Here is a 20,660-nt window from a genome sequence, read left to right on the forward strand (position 1 = left end):
ATGAACATTAAACCAATAATTATTTTGGTAGGCCAATATTTCAAGATTGCATCAATCCCTAACGATACAAAAACAATTATTTTTAAATACTTTTATTAAAGGTTATCACTACTCAGCTCTATGCTCAAACTGAGGCCCAAAGAAATTTCGGTCAGGGTGATCTTATCAACATTTTACGACAAGGTGGTGGCTCATCTGGAAATGTAGAGGACATCACAAGAAATGTCTTTGTGGATGGCAATAATCTTCCTGGAGAAATTAACAAAGACGGCAAAAGATGTGTTCCCAAAGTGATTCAAGTTGAGGAGACCGTCTATGAGCGAGGAATGGAATGCCATCATAGCTTCAAGAAAAGTGTCATTTGACATATATCACGGATTATGCCTCAGCTGCTGAAAAGAAGTGTGAAACCAACTTCAAAAAGAACTGCCACATTACCTTCAAGCCTGTTGTAAGTATTATATAAAGAATGGCGGAATATTAGATCCAATTGTCTATTTACTCTCTAGCCCCACACTGAAAAAGTAAAGAAATGTCACACTCCATACGTCAAAGAATGTGGAGACGGAATTGAAGGACCTGAAGTCTGCTCCACTCAATACGAAAACCATTGTGAAACCAAGTACAAGACCTATGAGCTCGAACAAGACGAACCTGAATGTAAAATGGTGGAGGAACTCAGATGCCAAAACGTGACTGTAGAGCTTTTCCACATTGATCAAGGAGAGACTGATAAACCCTTTGCCGTCAAAGAGAAATGCGAAAAGTGGCCTGTTCAAAAGTGTGACTTAGTCAAGAAAAACATCAAAAGGTTCACCCTGATGTCGAATGCAAAAAAGTCCCCAGACAAGTCTGTGCTCCCAGCAACTGCAATACTAAACCAGGAGAGGAAATCTGTCATGAAGAATCCAGAACTCAAATCCAAAACGTTCCAGAAGAAGAGTGTGATCTTGAGCCGGAAGAGAACTGCCGCATGGAATCCTCCCTTGTCCCAAGGTTAATACATTATTAAAACAAGTTAACATAATGCATACTAATTCTATTTATTTTCTCCAGATTGGTGCCCAAACAGAATTGTGTCAAGGTTCCAAAAGAAGTATGTGTCAACACAAAGAAAAACCCCAAGAAGGTCACTAAACCCATTGTCAAGCAATGGTGCTATAATCCAAATGATTTGACAAAGAAAGTTGAAGATCTATAATCAGATATGAATTAACATTTTCACCCCTATTTATTAGCGAAATAAATTATATACAATTGATTATACTCATTATTGTTATTTTATTTATTTATAGTCTGTATCTGAATAAGCGGGTTTTTTTTCTTGGCACTAGGCATTTCTCTACCTTAATTAAATGAGAATCATCTTTGCTTGAGATTCAATTATTTTAAAGGTATCTCATGGAAACAACCGTCAATTATTCATCTTAAGAGAATAATTGCGAATTACCTTGTATATTTTATCGCGTGTAGTTGCTGAATCATGTAAGGAAACATTGAGCTTCCATAAATTTTACAAGATAAGGGGGAGACACTTAAGTTATACATAAATTTGGCAGGTATCTGAGATATAGGCTTTCCAACTCGGTATGAAAAGAATATTTAATCAAGTTTGTCTCTTATTATTTTGCGTCCACTCGTTTTGTGGTGAAGGTCGTTGCATTTGAGACCTTAATATTGTAAGTTAAAATTTGATATTATATTTTCTAGACCTGTAATACTACTTTTATTCATCAATGATAATAAACATATTTGTTATTCAGGTTACAATATACACTCCTTTCTTTCCAATGGGCCCACCCCTCTGACTAGTATTGAGAACACATTTTTAGGATCTGGGTTTGGCGGTTTACCCTCAAAAGTTGTTGTTCTATTTTCAAGAAAATTCAAATTGACGACAACATAATTCCCTACAGGATCATTAGCTGTTTTAATAGTGTAAATTTTTCATTGCTTAGTAGTGTTACTCCTCTTGAAGGGTAAGTTGGTTTTCTATTAGCCTTTACAATTACATAGCAAGGGATGTCTTAGAAAATGGGAGATTTTGTTTAAATCCTCCACTCTTGAATCCCCCAGCTTTATTATATCTCGTATTTGCAATCCATTGATGCAATCAAATATCTCGGGGCCCTGCTAGATAAGGAAATCGAGTTTACATTAAAAGTCTTATGAATTGACATACGAGTAGTCAATCATACCAAAGGGAACTTCTATTTTTTTAAATTTATACGCCTTATCCCGGGTGGAAAATTGAAACTTACACACTTGTATCATATTACTTTAAGAGGTTCTGTGTGGTTAAATTAGAACTTTCTGTAATTTTATAGATAAGTAGCCATGTATCTCAAACACCTCCTGGTTTTGAGTTTTTTTAAATCGGACGAGAAATGCAATCGCAGAGATATTCAAAGTTTAAGGCATCAATTCTTCTTCACCGAGTCACACTCCAGCAGAGCTGCTCAGAATGACAGGAAGGGCTCGTAAGACTCTTCTTGCATGAGGTTGGTAGCCATTTGGGATGTTCAATGACGTCTAAATATAATAAATTAATCTAATATTGGCTACGTATGAGAAAAGGATTAATAAAGCTTTTCGTTTTTATATGTATAATTAAAGAATGACGGGGTATTTTCTTTTTTCTTTTCCAAGTGTCTAATTTTCAAAATTCAACCTGGTATTAGGCGTATAAATTTTACAAAAAAAAAAACTAGAATAAGATCATCCCTTTGGTAGTAATCTCTCACACCTATACAACGCCTTATCGTTTGGTCCTATGTCACCAATAATGAGAAAAAGGGGCGAGAAATAAGAAATTACTTTTTGCCCAAACTATTTGTAAACCCATTTCGAAAATTGTTGGGAAATATTATGGCAATGATAGTGTGCGAGTATTTAAGAGATATATAGAAGTTGGTATGATTGACTTATTTCGCTATCTACCAGATGACCTTTTTTCTGTTCCTTTTTGGAGTAAGGCTTCGTAATACAATAAAGCCAAAAAAATAATAATAAAAAAAGACATTACATAATACAGACGATGGTGGTGGTTACATCACAGATGTGGAGTCCAAATCCAGATGGTTCCGAGTCCAAGTCAAGTCCAATACAAATTTCATAAAAAAACCAGAAGTTTAAACTCGAGTACTGCATATCTGCTCAAAATGTAATATTAGAAATTATGACCACCATTGTCATTAGATTTCACCATAAGGACTATTCTATTAAAGAGTTCATTGAAGCCTTTCAATTACCCTAATTATGTTGTTCCGTTACTTCTCTTCAAATCCCAGCGCATGAATTTCCCTTCGGCTACCCCAGCATTTGAATCATAATTTTAGCAATAAATTGAATATTTTCATAATATTGTATTTTACACCTGTTAATTCATAATCTAAGATAGTAATATAATGTTTATAATATGAATAAACCGTCTTTGTCATCCTTTTTCTAATATGAAACAGTCAAAACATAGAATCAAAAACCAGTAAGAGTAAAGATCACATGCTTCAATAAAATATTGATAATATTTTAGTAAGTAATTCCCATTGAAATTTAAAAACAAGTACCTATATAAAAACAAATAGTAAATCTAAAATAGTATTAATAATTTATTATGCTTAATAAATAGGTATTTTATAACTTATCATAAAAAAAAAAAGGGACCGTATTATATTAATATGTGGAAATGAAATTAGAACACAGGCCACTGATCAATAAAATACCAATAACGAGTACGTTGAATGAATTATATATAATTTATTTCGCTTAATAAATAGGTGTGAACATATTATTTCATATCTGATTATAGATCTTCAACTTTCTTTGTCAAATCATTTGGATCATAGCACCATTGCTTGACAATGGGTTTGGTGACCTTCTTGGGGTTTTTCTTTGTGTTGACACATACTTCTTTTGGAACCTTGACACAATTCTGTTTGGGCACCAATCTGGAGAAAATAAATAGAATTAGTATGCATTATTTTAACTTGTTTTAATAATGTATTAACCTTGGGACAAGGGAGGATTCCATGCGGCAGTTCTCTTCCGGCTCAAGATCACACTCTTCTTCTGGGACGTTTTGGATTTGAGTTATGGATTCTTCATGACAGATTTCCTTCCTGGTTTAGTATTGCAGTTGCTGGGAGCACAGACTTGTCTGGGGACTTTTTTGCATTCGACATCAGGGTGAACCTTTTTGATGTTTTTCTTGACCAAGTCACACTTTTGAACAGGCCACTTTTCGCATTTCTCTTTGACGGCAAAGGGTTTATCAGTCTCTCCTTGATCAATGTGGAAAAGCTCCACAGTCACGTTTTGGCATCTGAGTTCCTCTACCATTTTACATTCAGGTTCGTCTTGTTCGAGCTCATAGGTCTTGTACTTGGTTTCACAGTGGTTTTCGTATTGAGTGGAGCAGACTTCAGGTCCTTCAATTCCGTCTCCACATTCTTTGACGTATGGAGTGTGACATTTCTTTACTTGTTCAGTGTGGGGCTAGAGAGTAAATAGACAATTGGATCTAATATTCCGCCATTCTTTATATAATACTTACAACAGGCTTGAAGGTAATGTGGCAGTTCTTTTTGAAGTTGGTTTCACACTTCTTTTCAGCAGCTGAGGCATAATCCGTGATATATGTCAAATGACACTTTTTCTTGAAGCTATGATGGCATTCCATTCCTCGCTCATAGACGGTCTCCTCAACTTGAATCACTTTGGGAACACATCTTTTGCCGTCTTTGTTAATTTCTCCAGGAAGATTATTGCCATCCACAAAGACATTTCTTGTGAGGTCCTCTACATTTCCAGATGAGCCACCACCTTGTCGTAAAAGGCTGATAAGATCACCTTTATCAAAACTTCTTTGGGCTTCGGTTTGAGCATAGAGCTGAGTAGTGATAACCTTTTAAAAGAGTGTATTATAATAATGGTTTTTCTAAATTGAGGGATGAATGCAATCCCGAAATATTGGCCTACCAAAATAATTATTGTTTTAATTTTCATGGTTTCTTTATTGAAAAATGAATAGATAATAGTATTATTGTCGTTGGAGTGGTATTCTAAATCACCACTGACGATATCCATGATTTCTTCCTAGGTTTTTATACCTTTAAAAAACAAAAACAATAAAATGCATATTTGCTTGTATGCCTGCTCTTAATTACTTTTTTATTCCCGTTAACTTCTTAAATCCTTCATACTGTGTTCATTCAGTTTGAAATGTTTTCTTTTTGAGGGAACCCAAGAACCATTTTGTTCTACTTCAATATTCTCTCATGAGTTTATTATATTTATATTTTATCGACATTTTTTTCTGTTTCATTGGTTGATATGTTCATAACTTACAATTACTTTTAATTTATTTCAAAATAATTGTCCGCAATATTTGCCCAATATATCATAATAGTAGTTTTATTATTATCTAAATTTTTAAGATACAATTTTTACCCTTTTACCTCCTACCTTATATAATTATAATTAACATTTCCAACGTTTTAACGAAATAATTCTTAGTACTCACCAATGCCCAGGCAACCTTGTGGGGGTCCACCTTGACTGTTTGGACTGGTTCTGGTTTTGTGTTTTTAATCTACATTCCAATGATGGTCTTGGAGCTGCTACATAATTCCCACAAGCTAACTTGTATTGTTCAAAGGACATTTTATTTATTATCTCAACTGAATTAGCTATTTTGCTTGCATAATCGCCTCCACTTGCCCAGACCTTCATATCAATCAGATAACCTCAGGTAGGAATTTCCCACCTAAGGGACTTCCCAAAAGAGCAGAAAATATCAATGACCCCCCCTGGATAGTCTTTCTATCCTTTCCAAATAGGTTATCAACTTTTCCAGAACCCTTCTAATAGCTCCTCTGTAGGGCTCACTTTTGTACTGGCTATCTAAAACGTTAAGAGATGAGCACTTCAGAAATGTCCCTACTTCCAAAGTTGTCCTTTTCAGTTGGAGTTAAGCAATTTCCATAAAATATTAAGAAACATGATGGAAAGGGCACCATATTTCAGGGATTATGAATTCTCTTCATCAATATACTTTTTGTTCTTATGATACAAAAAATAAATATATCATTAGTATCCTTAAAAATAAAATGGACTGCATCATTGTTTATTTCGATGCAAATGATAATTTAAAGTAGAAAAAATTGTTTTTTGAGAATAATTGAACCTTTAAATACTTAAATTGAACTAAAATTTGCTATATGTCTTGTCAATAATCACGTACAAAGTGTTGTGCATTACTGTTGATTTTATTTACTTTTATTAAGTGGACTTTGGGAATCTTTTGAATCATTAATGTACATTTTACCTTTAATTCTCAATCGTAATGGTCTTTTATTATTCTATGAGTGCATATCTATTCTACCTTTTAGTCCCTTAGAAATATATACTCAGACAGTGTATTATGCTTTTACCCCTAATAAAGAAGTCATTATTGAAAACTCTTTCTCGGATATCTTGCTCTCCGGGAGTATCTGTAGTATTTTAGAGCACTTTCTTATCTAGCCAATATTCATTTTCAACTGTTGTGAAACATAAATGAGAAATTATACAATTCTACCTACAGGAGAAGTAAATACTTATATAAGTATTACGGTTAGAAATAACAAAAGTTATTCATAATTTGATGAAATGGATCAAACTTATTCTGGTTGTACAATAATGAACTCAAGTGAGAACTCGTAAAATGCGGTGCAAGGACTCATGCGAGAAAATTATTTCTGGTTGAGCGTCTCCAATCATATGATAAAAATGATGTTTTTGGAGACTCCGTAGTCCAGATTTCTGATCTGATCCCAATTTGGAAAAATTCATCTGAATTGAAGACATTTGTTGAAACTCACAAATCATATAAACCTTTTCTTATCTTCCTATATGGCCCTTCAATGATTAAATAAATTGATCTTAAAAGATGAATTAGAAAATGAGCTGCATCTTTTAAACATTATAAAGATATCAAGGGTTTTCTTAATGGGGGCACTGTTAAATTATAGTTCAGAATTCAGCTAACAAATGAGATATTTCTACACTTTCTGCAGCAATGAGCCTCTGAAAAATAAAAATCCCGCTTTCAACTTTAAAGAAAGATAACTCCAATTCTAAGGATAATATCATTTATCCATATCTTCAACAAGAAGTGTTTAAAAAAACTTTGAATATTAAAAATATGGCCTTTTTATGAAGGCCCCAAGTATGATGGAGTAAAACTAAAACCATATTTGAAATCAGGGATCAAACTCTACTGTTTTGATTTTGTGACCTTTTTGCGCTGTTCAGCAGTGTTTGTAATTACTCTCTATGTAAATGCCATTCACCGTCGTTTTCCTTTCTTTCAATTATATGAATAAGGACCAAGTATGACGCATCATCTGGGAGTCTAATTTTTTTATTAGACTCCTAGCACCCCACACTTGGTAGTTCAGTTAGCCAATTCTTCCCAAAATAATTTTATTCAATAATTCTTCACAGTTTAAAAAAAACTAAATGCACGTTCAGAACAATAATTAGGAGTAAAATACTATAATATTTACTTATATTTTATCATTATAACTCCATCTGTCCAATGTAAGGAGCTTTTAAAGTAAAAGTATAAAGGAATAACTAGTTTGTGTGCTTACTTCTCTTCAGAGAGAGAGTAATGCAGAGGATTTGGTACGGAAGATGATAATAACCCAATATTAGAAGGTCCCAGTTTTTTTATAGTTGCTACTTGAATAGATGTTTTTTTTTTTTAATGTTTTCTAAAAAACATTCTCTTTATTCTTTAATTTTTAAGAAGAGAACTTTTAAACTGTTACAGAGATCAACAATGAGGAATTATAAGTATAAGTCCTTCATGGATTTGCAGTAATATTGAGGATTGAATCCAAAGTAATTACAGTCTACATCATTATTAGATATGGAGTATGGTTTGTGTGTATTTCCTTTTTAATAGCTGCAAACATCCAATTCAATGAGACGGCATGATGGTTAGTTTTATTTTCATCTTTGCTTATAAGTCTTAGTCCTTGTTCTACTCAGAGTAGAATTATGAATTGACGTCAGAGTATATCCTGCCTATCTCAATCCTTTATGCGGAGTAGGATTTGTAATAATTTCCATCCTCTTACTGCTGCTTATAGCTAATCAAATTTAAACTTCATGACAGCTAAGCTGCTCTTCTCCCAAACATTATTCTAATTGTCTTGATTACAATGTCATTTTTCGATTTTATTTTATGCAACACACCTGTATAATATGCACTTACTTGAGGAAAATCCCGTTGTATTAAAACTGTCAATCATTTGATATTAGTTTCTTAAAGTGTAACTTGTCGTGTTTTCAAACAGTTGATTCAACGAATTGACGGAGACCACATATATGATGAACTAAAAATGGAGATCTCAAGCTTCAATAAAATATTGATAAATGGCAAAGTAAGTCATCCCTTTGAAATCCGGCAACAAGTATATAAAAAGCAACGAAACATTCTTGGAAAATATCATTAATCATTGTTTGTTTTTTTATTAATTTTTAATTTATTTCAAACTTTTTCCGAAAAAAATTTCGAATTCATCATAATAGTAGTTTTCTTATCTTATTATCTAAATTTTTCGGATACTTTTTTTACCCAAATTTTTTAACCATAATTGTTTAGCGTAAATTGTTAGTCCGTTATAAATTACAATCATTATCCAAAAAATGAACATGTCTGCACGTCTTTCTTGATATTTATCGGATTATATATTTAACCAAGTCACTTTAATAACTCTTAAGTAAAAATATTGTGATAAATTTAAATTAGTGATTTTGTATGTGCAGTTACAAGCTTTAAAATTGGATTTAAATATGGAATTGCCATTGTCTTTCATACTTAAAAATATTGTTTGTGATTTTAGAATAAAATAGTTAAGGCACTCAACTACGGTTTGGTTATCAAAAGCTATTATAATGCCGTCATCTAAAATTGTAATACTTAATGTTCATGGATGAAAGAAACTAATTGGGAAGTGAGATGCAATCTAGTATTTAGCATTGATAGCACTAAATCAAAGAGTTTATAGAAATTTCTAGGTTAAGACGATAGAATATGTTTGACTTACCTAGAAATTTTCCTTTGATTTAGTGTAAGTATTATCATTTTTTGATAAGTGATTGTTATTCAGTATTTAGTTGTATGTTTTACTATATCTTGTGAAATATTCTAAACAATTTGCAAATTTGGTCATTTTTTCTCTCCATATAAAATTGTCATGAACATTTCCAACGTTGGTTAGATACAACCGGCTTCGCTTACAAATGATCAAATATTTGCCATTACCAGTACAACTAAATAAGCATTGCCAAAATACATTGAACTTAACAAATGATTCTACTTCACTTGAATATTTTATCTGTACATACGAAATATAAACTATTTTGAAACTAATATAAAAAAAATACGCTTAATGTTAAAACAATGTTAGTATCAAATGAAATTATTAGGTGAAGGGATTATTCTAATTTAGGATACGTCAGGAAAGGGATTCGTGATTGTGAGATATTTTTACGTATAGGATAAATTTTGTCAATCAATGTTCATACCAGAGCTTGCCTTTGTGTGCGAGCTTTGGTATTTTACTTTGCTTTCTTGTAGTTTCAGTTTTTCCTTGCTGCTTGTCTGGATGAATACTAAGAGCATGTTCATGATTCATTGTATTTTTTAGCTGGCCCGTTAATTTGTAATTGGTAGTATAGAGAATGAATTTTCTTTTCCTAAGTAGTTGTCATTATTATTTAATTCCTGAGTAGTGAACATCCTTTCCTTAATAGATTCAAAAACTGTTTGAATGTTCGTGTGTACTCATAAAAGACGGAGCGGAGCGTAACATTCAGGATTGGTTGCGGAGTTATAATTGTAAGTTCTTGTTGGACTCAGAGTAGAATTGGGGATTGATATGACAGTAATTCCAGCAAATTTCCTTGTTTATAGCCTTCTCTCCTTCCTCCCTAGTAACAGCTGATGATCTAATGAAATTTAATGAGTATTCTTCTTTCTCCCCTTTTAAAATTTTTAAACCTCCTTTTTTTGGTTTCCAATTTAATCTTATGAGTATACAATACTCTGACTAAACCGTTGCAATTACTTCTAAAACTTTCCAAAGAGCACTAAATACATGTAGAGTAAGGTGGATCGTACTTTTCCTTGTTTTGAAAATCAAAAACGGTAGTTTTTTCACGTAGATTTCAAAAATGTAATTTTTGAAAAGATAGGATAACCTTAAGCTATATCAATTTCACTTTGAAAATGAGAGAAAATGCAATTTTTTTTCTATATTTTCCAGTGCTATCTTTTTTATATAATTTATAGATATTCATATTAAGTGAATCTAGTCAAATTGTTCTTTATGTGAAAAATTCAAATAAGAAGTAATTTTGATCATTAAATTATTCTGACCTAGTTATTTGTAAACTTTAAAATAGATAAATAAGCAGTAATTTCAGTACTGTTTTGTTTGCAGAATACTTTGACACATATACTTTTATTTATTAACCTTATTATGCATATCTGTTGATGTTATTTTTCATTAGTTTTTTTATTTTGTTTCTAAATATATAATAAGAGAAAAAAAATATCACAATCCAGAATAAATTATGAACAAAAATTATGTTTCATTAAATGATGAAATTTTTAAATTTCATTTAAATCAATTAAAGAGTTTCAATTTTTTCTTTCTGTATAATTCATTTAATTTTAGAAGGTTGAACTGGTCTTGCTTGGAGTAATTCATTAAAATTTATCCTGATTCGAAATTGCTCCATCATTCTTTTCTTGTAAGAAATGCTGTGAAGAAGCTGTTGTGATTATTTTAAAAATCCACTTACAACATTGTGTACGATTAGCCATTTCAAAACTTTCATTGGTGTTCAGCTAGAGTTCTTCAACTGTGAAATTCTTAAGGAGCAGTTTAGAGGTAGCTCTGCTAACACTTCTCCCGACTATTCGATCAGGTCAATTATGCTAGTATCTCTATTGTACTAAAACTTTCAATACTTCATTTGGACGATTCATATTAGCTACTTAAAGTGCAACTTCAGGTACTTTCAAAGAGTTGATTAAACTAATGTTTATTTGCGTTCGTTTTGACGGGCCACATAAAAGGAACTAAAAATTGAGATCTCAAGCTTCAAGAAAATATTGATAAATGGCAAAATAAGTCATCCTTTTGAAATCCAGCAACGAAACATTCTTGGAAAATATTATTAATCATTTATTACGCTTTATAAATAGGTATTTTAAAACTTATTATAGATCTTCAACTTTCTTTGTCAAATCATTAGGATTATAGCACCATTGCTTGACAATGGGTTTAGTAACTTTCTTTGGGTTTTTCTTTGTGTTGACACACACTTCTTTTGGAACCTTGACACAATTCTGTTTGGGCACCAATCTGGAGAAAATAAATAGAATTAGTATGCTTTATGTTAACTTGTTTTAATAATGTATTAACCTTGGGACAAGGGAGGATTCCATGCGGCAGTTCTCTTCCGGCTCAAGATCACACTCTTCTTCTGGGACGTTTTGAATTTGAGTTCTGGATTCTTCATGACAGATTTCCTCTCCTGGTTTAGTATTGCAGTTACTGGGAGCACATACTTGTCTGGGGACTTTTTTGCATTCGACATCAGGGTGAACCTTTTTGATGTTTTTCTTGACCAGGTCACACTTTTGAACAGGCCACTTTTCGCATTTCTCTTTGACGGCAAATGGTTTATCAGTCTCTCCTTGATCAATGTGGAAAAGCTCCACAGTCACGTTTTGGCATCTGAGTTCCTCCACCATTTTACATTCAGGTTCGTCTTGTTCGAGTTCATAGGTCTTGTACTTGGTTTCACAATGGTTTTCGTACTGAGTGGAGCAGACTTCAGGTCCTTCAATTCCGTCTCCACATTCTTTGACGTATGGAGTGTGACATTTCTTTACTTTTTCAGTGTGGGGCTAGAGAGTAAATAGACAATTGGAGCTAATATTCCGCCATTCTTTATATAATACTTACAACAGGCTTGAAGGTAATGTGGCAGTTCTTTTTGAAGTTGGTTTCACACTTCTTTTCAGCAGCTGAGGCATAATCTGTGATATATGTCAAATGACACTTTTTCTTGAAGCTATGATGGCATTCCATTCCTCGCTCATAGACGGTCTCCTCAACTTGAATCACTTTGGGAACACATCTTTGACCATCCTTGTTAATTTCTCCAGGAAGATTATTGTCATCCAAAAAGACATTATTAGTGAGGTCTTCTACATTTCCAGATGAGCCACCCCCTTGTCGTAAAAGGTTGATAAGATCCCCTTGACCGAAATTTCTTTGGGCCTCAGTTTGAGCATAGAGCTGAGTAGTGATAACCTTTAATAAAAGTATTTAAAAATAATTGTTTTTGTATCGTTAGGGATTAATGCAATCCCGAAATATTGGCCTACCAAAATAATTATTGGTTTAATGTTCATGATTTGGTGTATTGAAGAATGAATAGTATTATTATTGCTTTTTGTGCAAATCTAAATCACCACTGACGATATCCATGATTTCTTCCTAGGTTTTTATACCTTTAAAAAACAAAAACAATAAAATGCATATTTGCTTGTATGCCTGCTCTTAATTACTTTTTTATTCCCGTTAACTTTTTAAATCCTTCATACTGTGTTCATTCAGTTTGAAATGTTTTCTTTTTGAGGGAACCCAAGAACCATTTTGTTCTACTTCAATATTCTCTCATGAGTTTATTATATTTATATTTTTATTGACATTTTTTTTCTGTTTCATTGGTTGATATGTTCATAACTTACAATTACTTTTAATTTATTTCAAAATAATTGTCCGCAATATTTGCCCAATATATCATAATAGTAGTTTTATTATTATCTAAATTTTTAAGATACAATTTTTACCCTTTTACCTCCTACCTTATATAATTATAATTAACATTTCCAACGTTTTAACGAAATAATTCTTAGTACTCACCAATGCCCAGGCAACCTTGTGGGGGGTCCACCTTGACTGTTTGGACTGGTTCTGGTTTTGTGTTTTTAATCTACATTCCAATGATGGTCTTGGAGCTGCTACATAATTCCCACAAGCTAACTTGTATTGTTCAAAGGACATTTTATTTATTATCTCAACTGAATTAGCTATTTTGCTTGCATAATCGCCTCCACTTGCCCAGACCTTCATATCAATCAGATAACCTCAGGTAGGAATTTCCCACCTAAGGGACTTCCCAAAAGAGCAGAAAATATCAATGACCCCCCTGGATAGTCTTTCTATCCTTTCCAAATAGGTTATCAACTTTTCCAGAACCCTTCTAATAGCTCCTCTGTAGGGCTCACTTTTGTACTGGCTATCTAAAACGTTAAGAGATGAGCACTTCAGAAATGTCCCTACTTCCAAAGTTGTCTTTTTCAGCTGGAGTTAAGCAATTTCCATAAAATATTAAGAAACATGATGGAAAGGCCACCATATTTCAGGGATTATGAATTCTCTTCATCAATATATTTTTGGTTCTTATTTAATTTTAATATGTTGTCTATTAAGTACATGTTTTGAAACGTGGACACTCCAAAAATTATTATTTTTTGAATACTTTTATGATACAAAAATAAATATATCATTAATATCCTTAAATATAAAATGGACTGCATCATTGTTTATTTCGATGCAAATGATAATTTAAAGTAGAAAAATTGTTTTTTGAGAATAATTGAACCTTTAAATACTTAAATTTAACTAAAATTTGCTATATGTCTTGTCAATAATCACGTACGAAGTGTTGTGCATTCCTGTTGATATTATTTACTTTTATTAAGTGGACTTTGGGAATCTTTTGAATCATTAATGTACATTTTACCTTTAATTCTCAATCGTAATGGTCTTTTCTTTCAATTATGCAGAATAAGGACCAAGATGATATCATCTGGGACCTAATTTTTTATTAGACTCCTAGCACCCCACACTTGGTAGTTTATAGTTAGCCAATACTTCCCAAAATAATTTTATTCAATAATTTTACAGTTTAAAAAAAAAAAAACTAAATGCACGTTCAGAACAATAATTAGGAGTTCTCTTTAATATTTACTTATATTTTTATAACTCCAGAAGAGCTTTTAAAGTAAAAGTATAAAGGAATTTTAAACTGTTACGGAAGAGATCAATAATGAGTTGGAATTATAAGTGTAAGTCCTTCTCTTTATTCTTTAATTTTTTAACTTTTAAACTGTTACAGTAATCAACAATGAGGAATTTGAAGTCCTTCATGGAGTAATATTGAATTGAACAGTCTACATCATTATTAGATATGGAGTATGGTTTGTGTGTATTTCCTTTTTAATAGCTGCAAACATCCAATTCAATGAGACGGCATGATGGTTAGTTTTATTTTCATCTTTGCTTATAAGTCTTAGTCCTTGTTCTACTCAGAGTAGAATTATGAATTGACGTCAGAGTATATCCTGCCTATCTCAATCCTTTATGCGGAGTAGGATTTGTAATAATTTCCATCCTCTTACTGCTGCTTATAGCTAATCAAATTAAACTTCATGACAGCTAAGCTGCTCTTCTCCCAAACATTATTCTAATTGTCTTGATTACAATGTCATTTTTCGATTTTATTTTATGCAACACATCTGTATAATATGCACTTACTTGAGGAAAATCCCATTGTATTAAAACTGTCAATCATTTGATATTAGTTTCTTAAAGTGTAACTTGTCGTGTTTTCAAACAGTTGATTCAACGAATTGACAGACCACATATATGATGAACTAAAAATGGAGATCTCAAGCTTCAATAAAATATTGATAAATGGCAAAGTAAGTCATCCCTTTGAAATCCGGCAACAAGTATATAAAAAGCAACGAAACATTCTTGGAAAATATCATTAATCATTGTTTGTTTTTTTTATTAATTTTTAATTTATTGCAAACTTTTTCCGAAAAAAATTTCCAATTCATCATAATAGTAGTTTTCTTATCTTATTATCTAAATTTTTCGGATACTTTTTTTACCCAAATTTTTTAACCATAATTGTTTAGCGTAAATTGTTAGTCCGTTATAAATTACAATCATTATCCAAAAAATGAACATGTCTGCACGTCTTTCTTGATATTTATCTCGGATTATATATTCATAAACCAAGTCACTTTAATAACTCTTAAGTAAAAATATTGTGATAAATTTAAATTAGTGATTTTGTATGTGCAGGCACAAGCTTTAAAATTGGATTTAAATATGGAATTGCCATTTTCTTTCATACTTAAAAATATTGTTTGTGATTTTAGAATAAAATAGTTAAGGCACTCAACTACGGTTTGGTTATCAAAAGCTATTATAATGCCGTCATCTAAAATGTTAATACTTAATGCTCATGGATGAAAGAAACTAATTGGGAAGTGAGATGCAATCTAGTATTTAGCATTGATAGCACTAAATCAAGAGTTTATAGAAATTTCTTTAAGACGATAGAATAAATTAACCTAGAAATTTTCTACACTCTTTGATTTAGTTAAGTATTACATAATTTTTGATAATGATTGTTATTCAGTATTTGTTTGTTTTACAATATCTTTGAAATATTCTAAACAATTTGCAAATTTGGTCATTTTTTCTCTCCATATTTATAAAATTGTCATGAACATTTCCAACGTTGGTTAGATACAACCGGCTTTGCTTAAAATGATCAAATATTTGCCATTACCAGTACAACTAAATAAGCATTGCCAAAATACATTGAACTTAACAAATGATTCTACTTCACTTGAATATTTTATCTGTACATACGAAATATAAACTATTTTGAAACTAATATAAAAAAAATACGCTTAATGTTAAAACAATGTTAGTATCAAATGAAATTATTAGGTGAAGGGATTATTCTAATTTAGGATACGTCAGGAAAGGGATTCGTGATTGTGAGATATTTTTACGTATAGGATAAATTTTGTCAATCAATGTTCATACCAGAGCTTGCCTTTGTGTGCGAGCACGATATTTTACTTTGCTTTCTTGTAGTTTCAGTTTTTCCTTGCTACTTGTCTGGATGAATACTAAGAGCATGTTCATGATTCATTGTATTTTTTTAGCTGGCCCGTTAATTTGTAATTGGTAGTATAGAGAATGAATTTTCTTTTCCTAAGTAGTTGTCATTATTATTTAATTCCTGAGTAGTGAACATCCTTTCCTTAATAGATTCAAAAACTGTCTGAATGTTCTTGTGTGCTCATAAAATACATTCAGGATTGGTTGCGGAGTTATAATTGTAAGTTCTTGTTGGACTCAGAGTAGAATTGGGGATTGATATGACAGTAATTCCAGCAAATTTCCTTGTTTATAGCCTTCTCTCCTTCCTCCCTAGTAACAGCTGATGATCTAATGAAATTTAATGAGTATTCTTCTTTCTCCCCTTTTAAAATTTTTAAACCTCCTTTTTTTTGGTTTCCAATTTACACTTATGAGTATACAATACTCTGACTAAACCGTTGCAATTACTTCTAAAACTTTCCAAAGAGCACTAAATACATGTAGAGTAAGGTGGATCGTACTTTTCCTTGTTTTGAAAATCAAAAACGGTAGTTTTTTCACGTAGATTTCAAAAATGTAATTTTTGAAAAGATAGGATAACCTTAAGCTATATCAATTTCACTTTGAAAATGAGAGAAAATGCAATTTTTTTTCTATATTTTCCAGTGCTATCTTTTTTATATAATTTATAGATATTCATATTAAGTGAATCTAGTCAAATTGTTCTTTATGTGAAAAATTCAAATAAGAAGTAATTTTGATCATTAAATGATTCTGACCTAGTTATTTGTAAACTTTAAAATAGATAAATAAGCAGTCATTTCAGTACTGTTTTGTTTGCAGAATACTTTGACACATATACTTTTATTTATTAACCTTATTATGCATATCTGTTGATGTTATTTTTCATTAGTTTTTTTATTTTGTTTCTAAATATATAATAAGAGAAAAAAAATATCACAATCCAGAATAAATTATGAACAAAAATTATGTTTCATTAAATGATGAAATTTTTTAAATTTCATTTAAATCAATTAAAGAGTTTCAATTTTTTCTTTCTGTATAATTCATTTAATTTTAGAAGGTTGAACTGGTCTTGCTTGGAGTAATTCATTAAAATTTATCCTGATTCGAAATTGCTCCATCATTCTTTTCTTGTAAGAAATGCTGTGAAGAAGCTGTTGTGATTATTTTAAAAATCCACTTACAACATTGTGTACGATTAGCCATTTCAAAACTTTCATTGGTGTTCAGCTAGAGTTCTTCAACTGTGAAATTCTTAAGGAGCAGTTTAGAGGTAGCTCTGCTAACACTTCTCCCGACTATTTGATCAGGTCAATTATGCTAGTATCTCTATTGTACTAAAACTTTCAATACTTCATTTGGACGGTTCATATTAGCTACTTAAAGTGCAACTTCAGGTACTTTCAAAGAGTTGATTAAACTAATGTTTATTTGCGTTCGTTTTGACGGGCCACATAAAAGGAACTAAAAATTGAGATCTCAAGCTTCAAGAAAATATTGATAAATGGCAAAATAAGTCATCCTTTTGAAATCCAGCAACAAAACATTCTTGGAAATATTATTAATCATTTATTACGCTTTATAAATAGGTATTTTAAAACTTATTATAGATCTTCAACTTTCTTTGTCAAATCATTAGGATTATAGCACCATTGCTTGACAATGGGTTTAGTAACTTTCTTTGGGTTTTTCTTTGTGTTGACACACACTTCTTTTGGAACCTTGACACAATTCTGTTTGGGCACCAATCTGGAGAAAATAAATAGAATTAGTATGCTTTATGTTAACTTGTTTTAATAATGTATTAACCTTGGGACAAGGGAGGATTCCATGCGGCAGTTCTCTTCCGGCTCAAGATCACACTCTTCTTCTGGGACGTTTTGAATTTGAGTTCTGGATTCTTCATGACAGATTTCCTCTCCTGGTTTAGTATTGCAGTTGCTGGGAGCACAGACTTGTCTGGGGACTTTTTTGCATTCGACATCAGGGTGAACCTTTTTGATGTTTTTCTTGACCAAGTCACACTTTTGAACAGGCCACTTTTCGCATTTCTCTTTGACGGCAAAGGGTTTATCAGTCTCTCCTTGATCAATGTGGAAAAGCTCCACAGTCACGTTTTGGCATCTGAGTTCCTCCACCATTTTACATTCAGGTTCGTCTTGTTCGAGCTCATAGGTCTTGTACTTGGTTTCACAATGGTTTTCGTATTGAGTGGAGCAGACTTCAGGTCCTTCAATTCCGTCTCCACATTCTTTGACGTATGGAGTGTGACATTTCTTTACTTTTTCAGTGTGGGGCTAGAGAGAAAATAGACAATTGGATCTAATATTCCGCCATTCTTTATATAATACTTACAACAGGCTTGAAGGTAATGTGGCAGTTCTTTTTGAAGTTGGTTTCACACTTCTTTTCAGCAGCTGAGGCATAATCCGTGATATATGTCAAATGACACTTTTTCTTGAAGCTATGATGGCATTCCATTCCTCGCTCATAGACGGTCTCCTCAACTTGAATCACTTTGGGAACACATCTTTTGACCATCCTTGTTAATTTCTCCAGGAAGATTATTGTCATCCAAAAAGACATTATTAGTGAGGTCTTCTACATTTCCAGATGAGCCACCCCCTTGTCGTAAAAGGCTGATAAGATCCCCTTGACCGAAATTTCTTTGGGCCTCAGTTTGAGCATAGAGCTGAGTAGTGATAACCTTTAATAAAAGTATTTAAAAATAATTGTTTTTGTATCGTTAGGGATTAATGCAATCCTGAAATATTGGCCTACCAAAATAATTATTGGTTTAATGTTCATGATTTGGTGTATTGAAGAATGAATAGTATTATTATTGTTTTTTGTGCAAATCCAAATCACCACTGACGATATCCATGATTTCTTCCTAGGTTTTTATACCTTTAAAAAACAAAAACAATAAAATGCATATTTGCTTGTATGCCTGCTCTTAATTACTTTTTTATTCCCGTTAACTTCTTAAATCCTTCATACTGTGTTCATTCAGTTTGAAATGTTTTCTTTTTGAGGGAACCCAAGAACCATTTTGTTCTACTTCAATATTCTCTCATGAGTTTATTATATTTATATTTTATCGACATTTTTTTTCTGTTTCATTGGTTGATATGTTCATAACTTACAATTACTTTGAATTTATTTCAAAATAATTGTCTGAAATATTTGCCCAATATATCATAATAGTAGTTTTATTATCTAAATTTTTAAGATACAATTTTTACCCTTTTACCTCCTATCTTATAAAATTATAATTAACATTTCCAACGTTTTAACGAAATAATTCTTAGTGCTCACCAATGCCCAGGCAACCTTGTGGGGGTCCAGCTTCACTGTTTGGACTGGTTCTGGTTTTGTGTTTTTAATCTACATTCCCAGGATGTCCCAAGGATGGAAGTTGTCAAGAGAGACGGAAAATATGACTTTCTCTCATATAGTTAATTGGTAAAAGGCATTTAAATTTTTTTCTCATCTCTCTGGACCCCCCCTGTATAACCACGAATCACGTCGTTACCTTTACTGTCGATCACTCAACCTTCCCTCCGAAAAGAAACAGGGAAAAGGCTCAAAAGTTAATGATGTGTGAGATGTAAACAACGTGATTCAAAATCATCCAAGAGATGGTGCATCATACTAGGGCCCTAGAATACTGAATGCATATATGATAAATAATAATTATTCATCAAGAAAGTGTAAATACTATTTAATTAATCATTGCTATACAGTAGAATTGTATTAAAATATATTATCTATTTAATTTGTTAACTTTTTCAAAGTTGTTCCTAGGTATAAGAAACATGCTCCTCATCGTTTCAGTGCCATAAAAGATTATCTGTATATTACCAGAAGCATAAATATTCGTATTAATATTTTTTTTTCTCTTGGTTAATCTATAATTCAATTTAGTAGTACTATATAGAAACTAAAATTATTAACATCAATAATCTACATCTACTACAACAAAAACTAAATTAGAAACCAAATTTAATCAAATACAGAGAATAAAAAAAAAGTAATATATCATATTAAGATCAAGAAAAAAATCTTCATTTTCATCTTCATGTATAAATCAAAATAGAAAATGACTGCTCGTCTCGTCCTTTGTTCGACAAAAGCCACATTTTCGTTTATCTCCGTAAAAAAAATACTTTTCCCTTACTTCTAGAGTACCAGATAGTATTCTATAGTTTAGTAATTACTCTGATGATGATTGTAAGTAATTTTTTATAATGCTTAAGCTTTTCCTTACAAGGTAATTTATTGCCTTTCTCTCCAGGTATCTAACAAAAGGCTCCCATGTCGGAGTTTGATTGGATTTTTTAAGATCCGACGTATAAAGAAAAAATAGTTGAAGGAGTATTGGCAATGATGGTCTTGGAGCTGCTACATAATTCCCAGAAGCTAACTTGTACTGTTCAATGGACATTTTATTTATTATCTCAACTGAATTAGCTATTTTGCTTGCATAATTGCCTCCACTGGCCCAGACCTTCATATCAATGAGATAACCTCAGGTAGGAATTTCCCACCTAAGGGACTTCTCAAAAGAGCAGTAAATATTAATGA

The 20,660-nt window shown here is 31.8% G+C and overlaps 4 protein-coding genes across 4 annotated transcripts; 1 reads left to right on the forward strand and 3 right to left on the reverse strand.

Moving 5' to 3' along the window:
- Positions 1-1,266, forward strand: LOC121119296 (uncharacterized). The gene is made up of 5 exons (XM_040713926.1): positions 1-27; positions 102-290; positions 344-451; positions 510-996; positions 1,057-1,266. Exons 1-5 carry the CDS (start codon positions 1-3, stop codon positions 1,176-1,178), a joined length of 933 nt encoding a protein of 310 aa, XP_040569860.1. The 3' UTR covers positions 1,179-1,266.
- A 2,470-nt stretch (positions 1,267-3,736) lies between these two features.
- On the reverse strand, positions 3,737-5,070 carry LOC121119310 (uncharacterized). The gene is made up of 4 exons (XM_040713942.2): positions 4,978-5,070; positions 4,553-4,903; positions 4,008-4,494; positions 3,737-3,947 (listed from the first exon to the last, which is right to left on the reverse strand). Exons 1-3 carry the CDS (start codon positions 5,002-5,004, stop codon positions 4,090-4,092), a joined length of 783 nt encoding a protein of 260 aa, XP_040569876.1. The 5' UTR covers positions 5,005-5,070; the 3' UTR covers positions 3,737-3,947; positions 4,008-4,089.
- A 6,163-nt stretch (positions 5,071-11,233) lies between these two features.
- Positions 11,234-12,553, reverse strand: LOC121119309 (uncharacterized). Its single transcript, XM_040713941.1, has 4 exons — positions 12,458-12,553; positions 12,033-12,383; positions 11,487-11,974; positions 11,234-11,426 (listed from the first exon to the last, which is right to left on the reverse strand). Exons 1-4 carry the CDS (start codon positions 12,482-12,484, stop codon positions 11,282-11,284), a joined length of 1,011 nt encoding a protein of 336 aa, XP_040569875.1. The 5' UTR covers positions 12,485-12,553; the 3' UTR covers positions 11,234-11,281.
- Positions 12,554-17,629: 5,076 nt separating this feature from the next.
- LOC121120810 (uncharacterized) lies at positions 17,630-18,948 on the reverse strand. The gene is made up of 4 exons (XM_040715686.1): positions 18,855-18,948; positions 18,429-18,780; positions 17,883-18,370; positions 17,630-17,822 (listed from the first exon to the last, which is right to left on the reverse strand). The coding sequence occupies exons 2-4, from the start codon at positions 18,657-18,659 to the stop codon at positions 17,678-17,680; spliced, it is 864 nt and encodes a 287-aa protein (XP_040571620.1). The 5' UTR covers positions 18,660-18,780; positions 18,855-18,948; the 3' UTR covers positions 17,630-17,677.
- Between the last annotated feature and the right edge of the window lie 1,712 nt (positions 18,949-20,660).

Source organism: Lepeophtheirus salmonis, chromosome 6, assembly GCF_016086655.4.
Source record: "Lepeophtheirus salmonis chromosome 6, UVic_Lsal_1.4, whole genome shotgun sequence".
NCBI classification, from domain to species: Eukaryota; Metazoa; Arthropoda; class Copepoda; order Siphonostomatoida; family Caligidae; genus Lepeophtheirus; species Lepeophtheirus salmonis.

Excerpts from the sequence above, each read along its gene's own strand:
- LOC121119296 (XM_040713926.1), top strand. The coding sequence starts at position 1 with ATGAACATTAAACCAATAATTATTTTG. Across the intron at positions 291-343 it reads GCAAAAGATGTGTTCCCAAA|CTTCAAGAAAAGTGTCATTT; the intron begins GTGATTCAAGTT and ends ATGCCATCATAG. Across the intron at positions 997-1,056 it reads GAATCCTCCCTTGTCCCAAG|ATTGGTGCCCAAACAGAATT; the intron begins GTTAATACATTA and ends TATTTTCTCCAG.
- LOC121119310 (XM_040713942.2), bottom strand. The coding sequence starts at position 5,004 with ATGAAAATTAAAACAATAATTATTTTG. Across the intron at positions 4,904-4,977 it reads TTAAAACAATAATTATTTTG|GTTATCACTACTCAGCTCTA; the intron begins GTAGGCCAATAT and ends CTCTTTTAAAAG. Across the intron at positions 4,495-4,552 it reads ACATTACCTTCAAGCCTGTT|CCCCACACTGAACAAGTAAA; the intron begins GTAAGTATTATA and ends TTTACTCTCTAG.
- LOC121119309 (XM_040713941.1), bottom strand. The coding sequence starts at position 12,484 with ATGAACATTAAACCAATAATTATTTTG. Across the intron at positions 12,384-12,457 it reads TTAAACCAATAATTATTTTG|GTTATCACTACTCAGCTCTA; the intron begins GTAGGCCAATAT and ends CTTTTATTAAAG. Across the intron at positions 11,975-12,032 it reads ACATTACCTTCAAGCCTGTT|CCCCACACTGAAAAAGTAAA; the intron begins GTAAGTATTATA and ends TTTACTCTCTAG.
- LOC121120810 (XM_040715686.1), bottom strand. The coding sequence starts at position 18,659 with ATGTCTTTTTGGATGACAATAATCTTCCTGGAGAAATTAACAAGGATG. Across the intron at positions 18,371-18,428 it reads ACATTACCTTCAAGCCTGTT|CCCCACACTGAAAAAGTAAA; the intron begins GTAAGTATTATA and ends TTTTCTCTCTAG. Across the intron at positions 17,823-17,882 it reads GAATCCTCCCTTGTCCCAAG|ATTGGTGCCCAAACAGAATT; the intron begins GTTAATACATTA and ends TATTTTCTCCAG.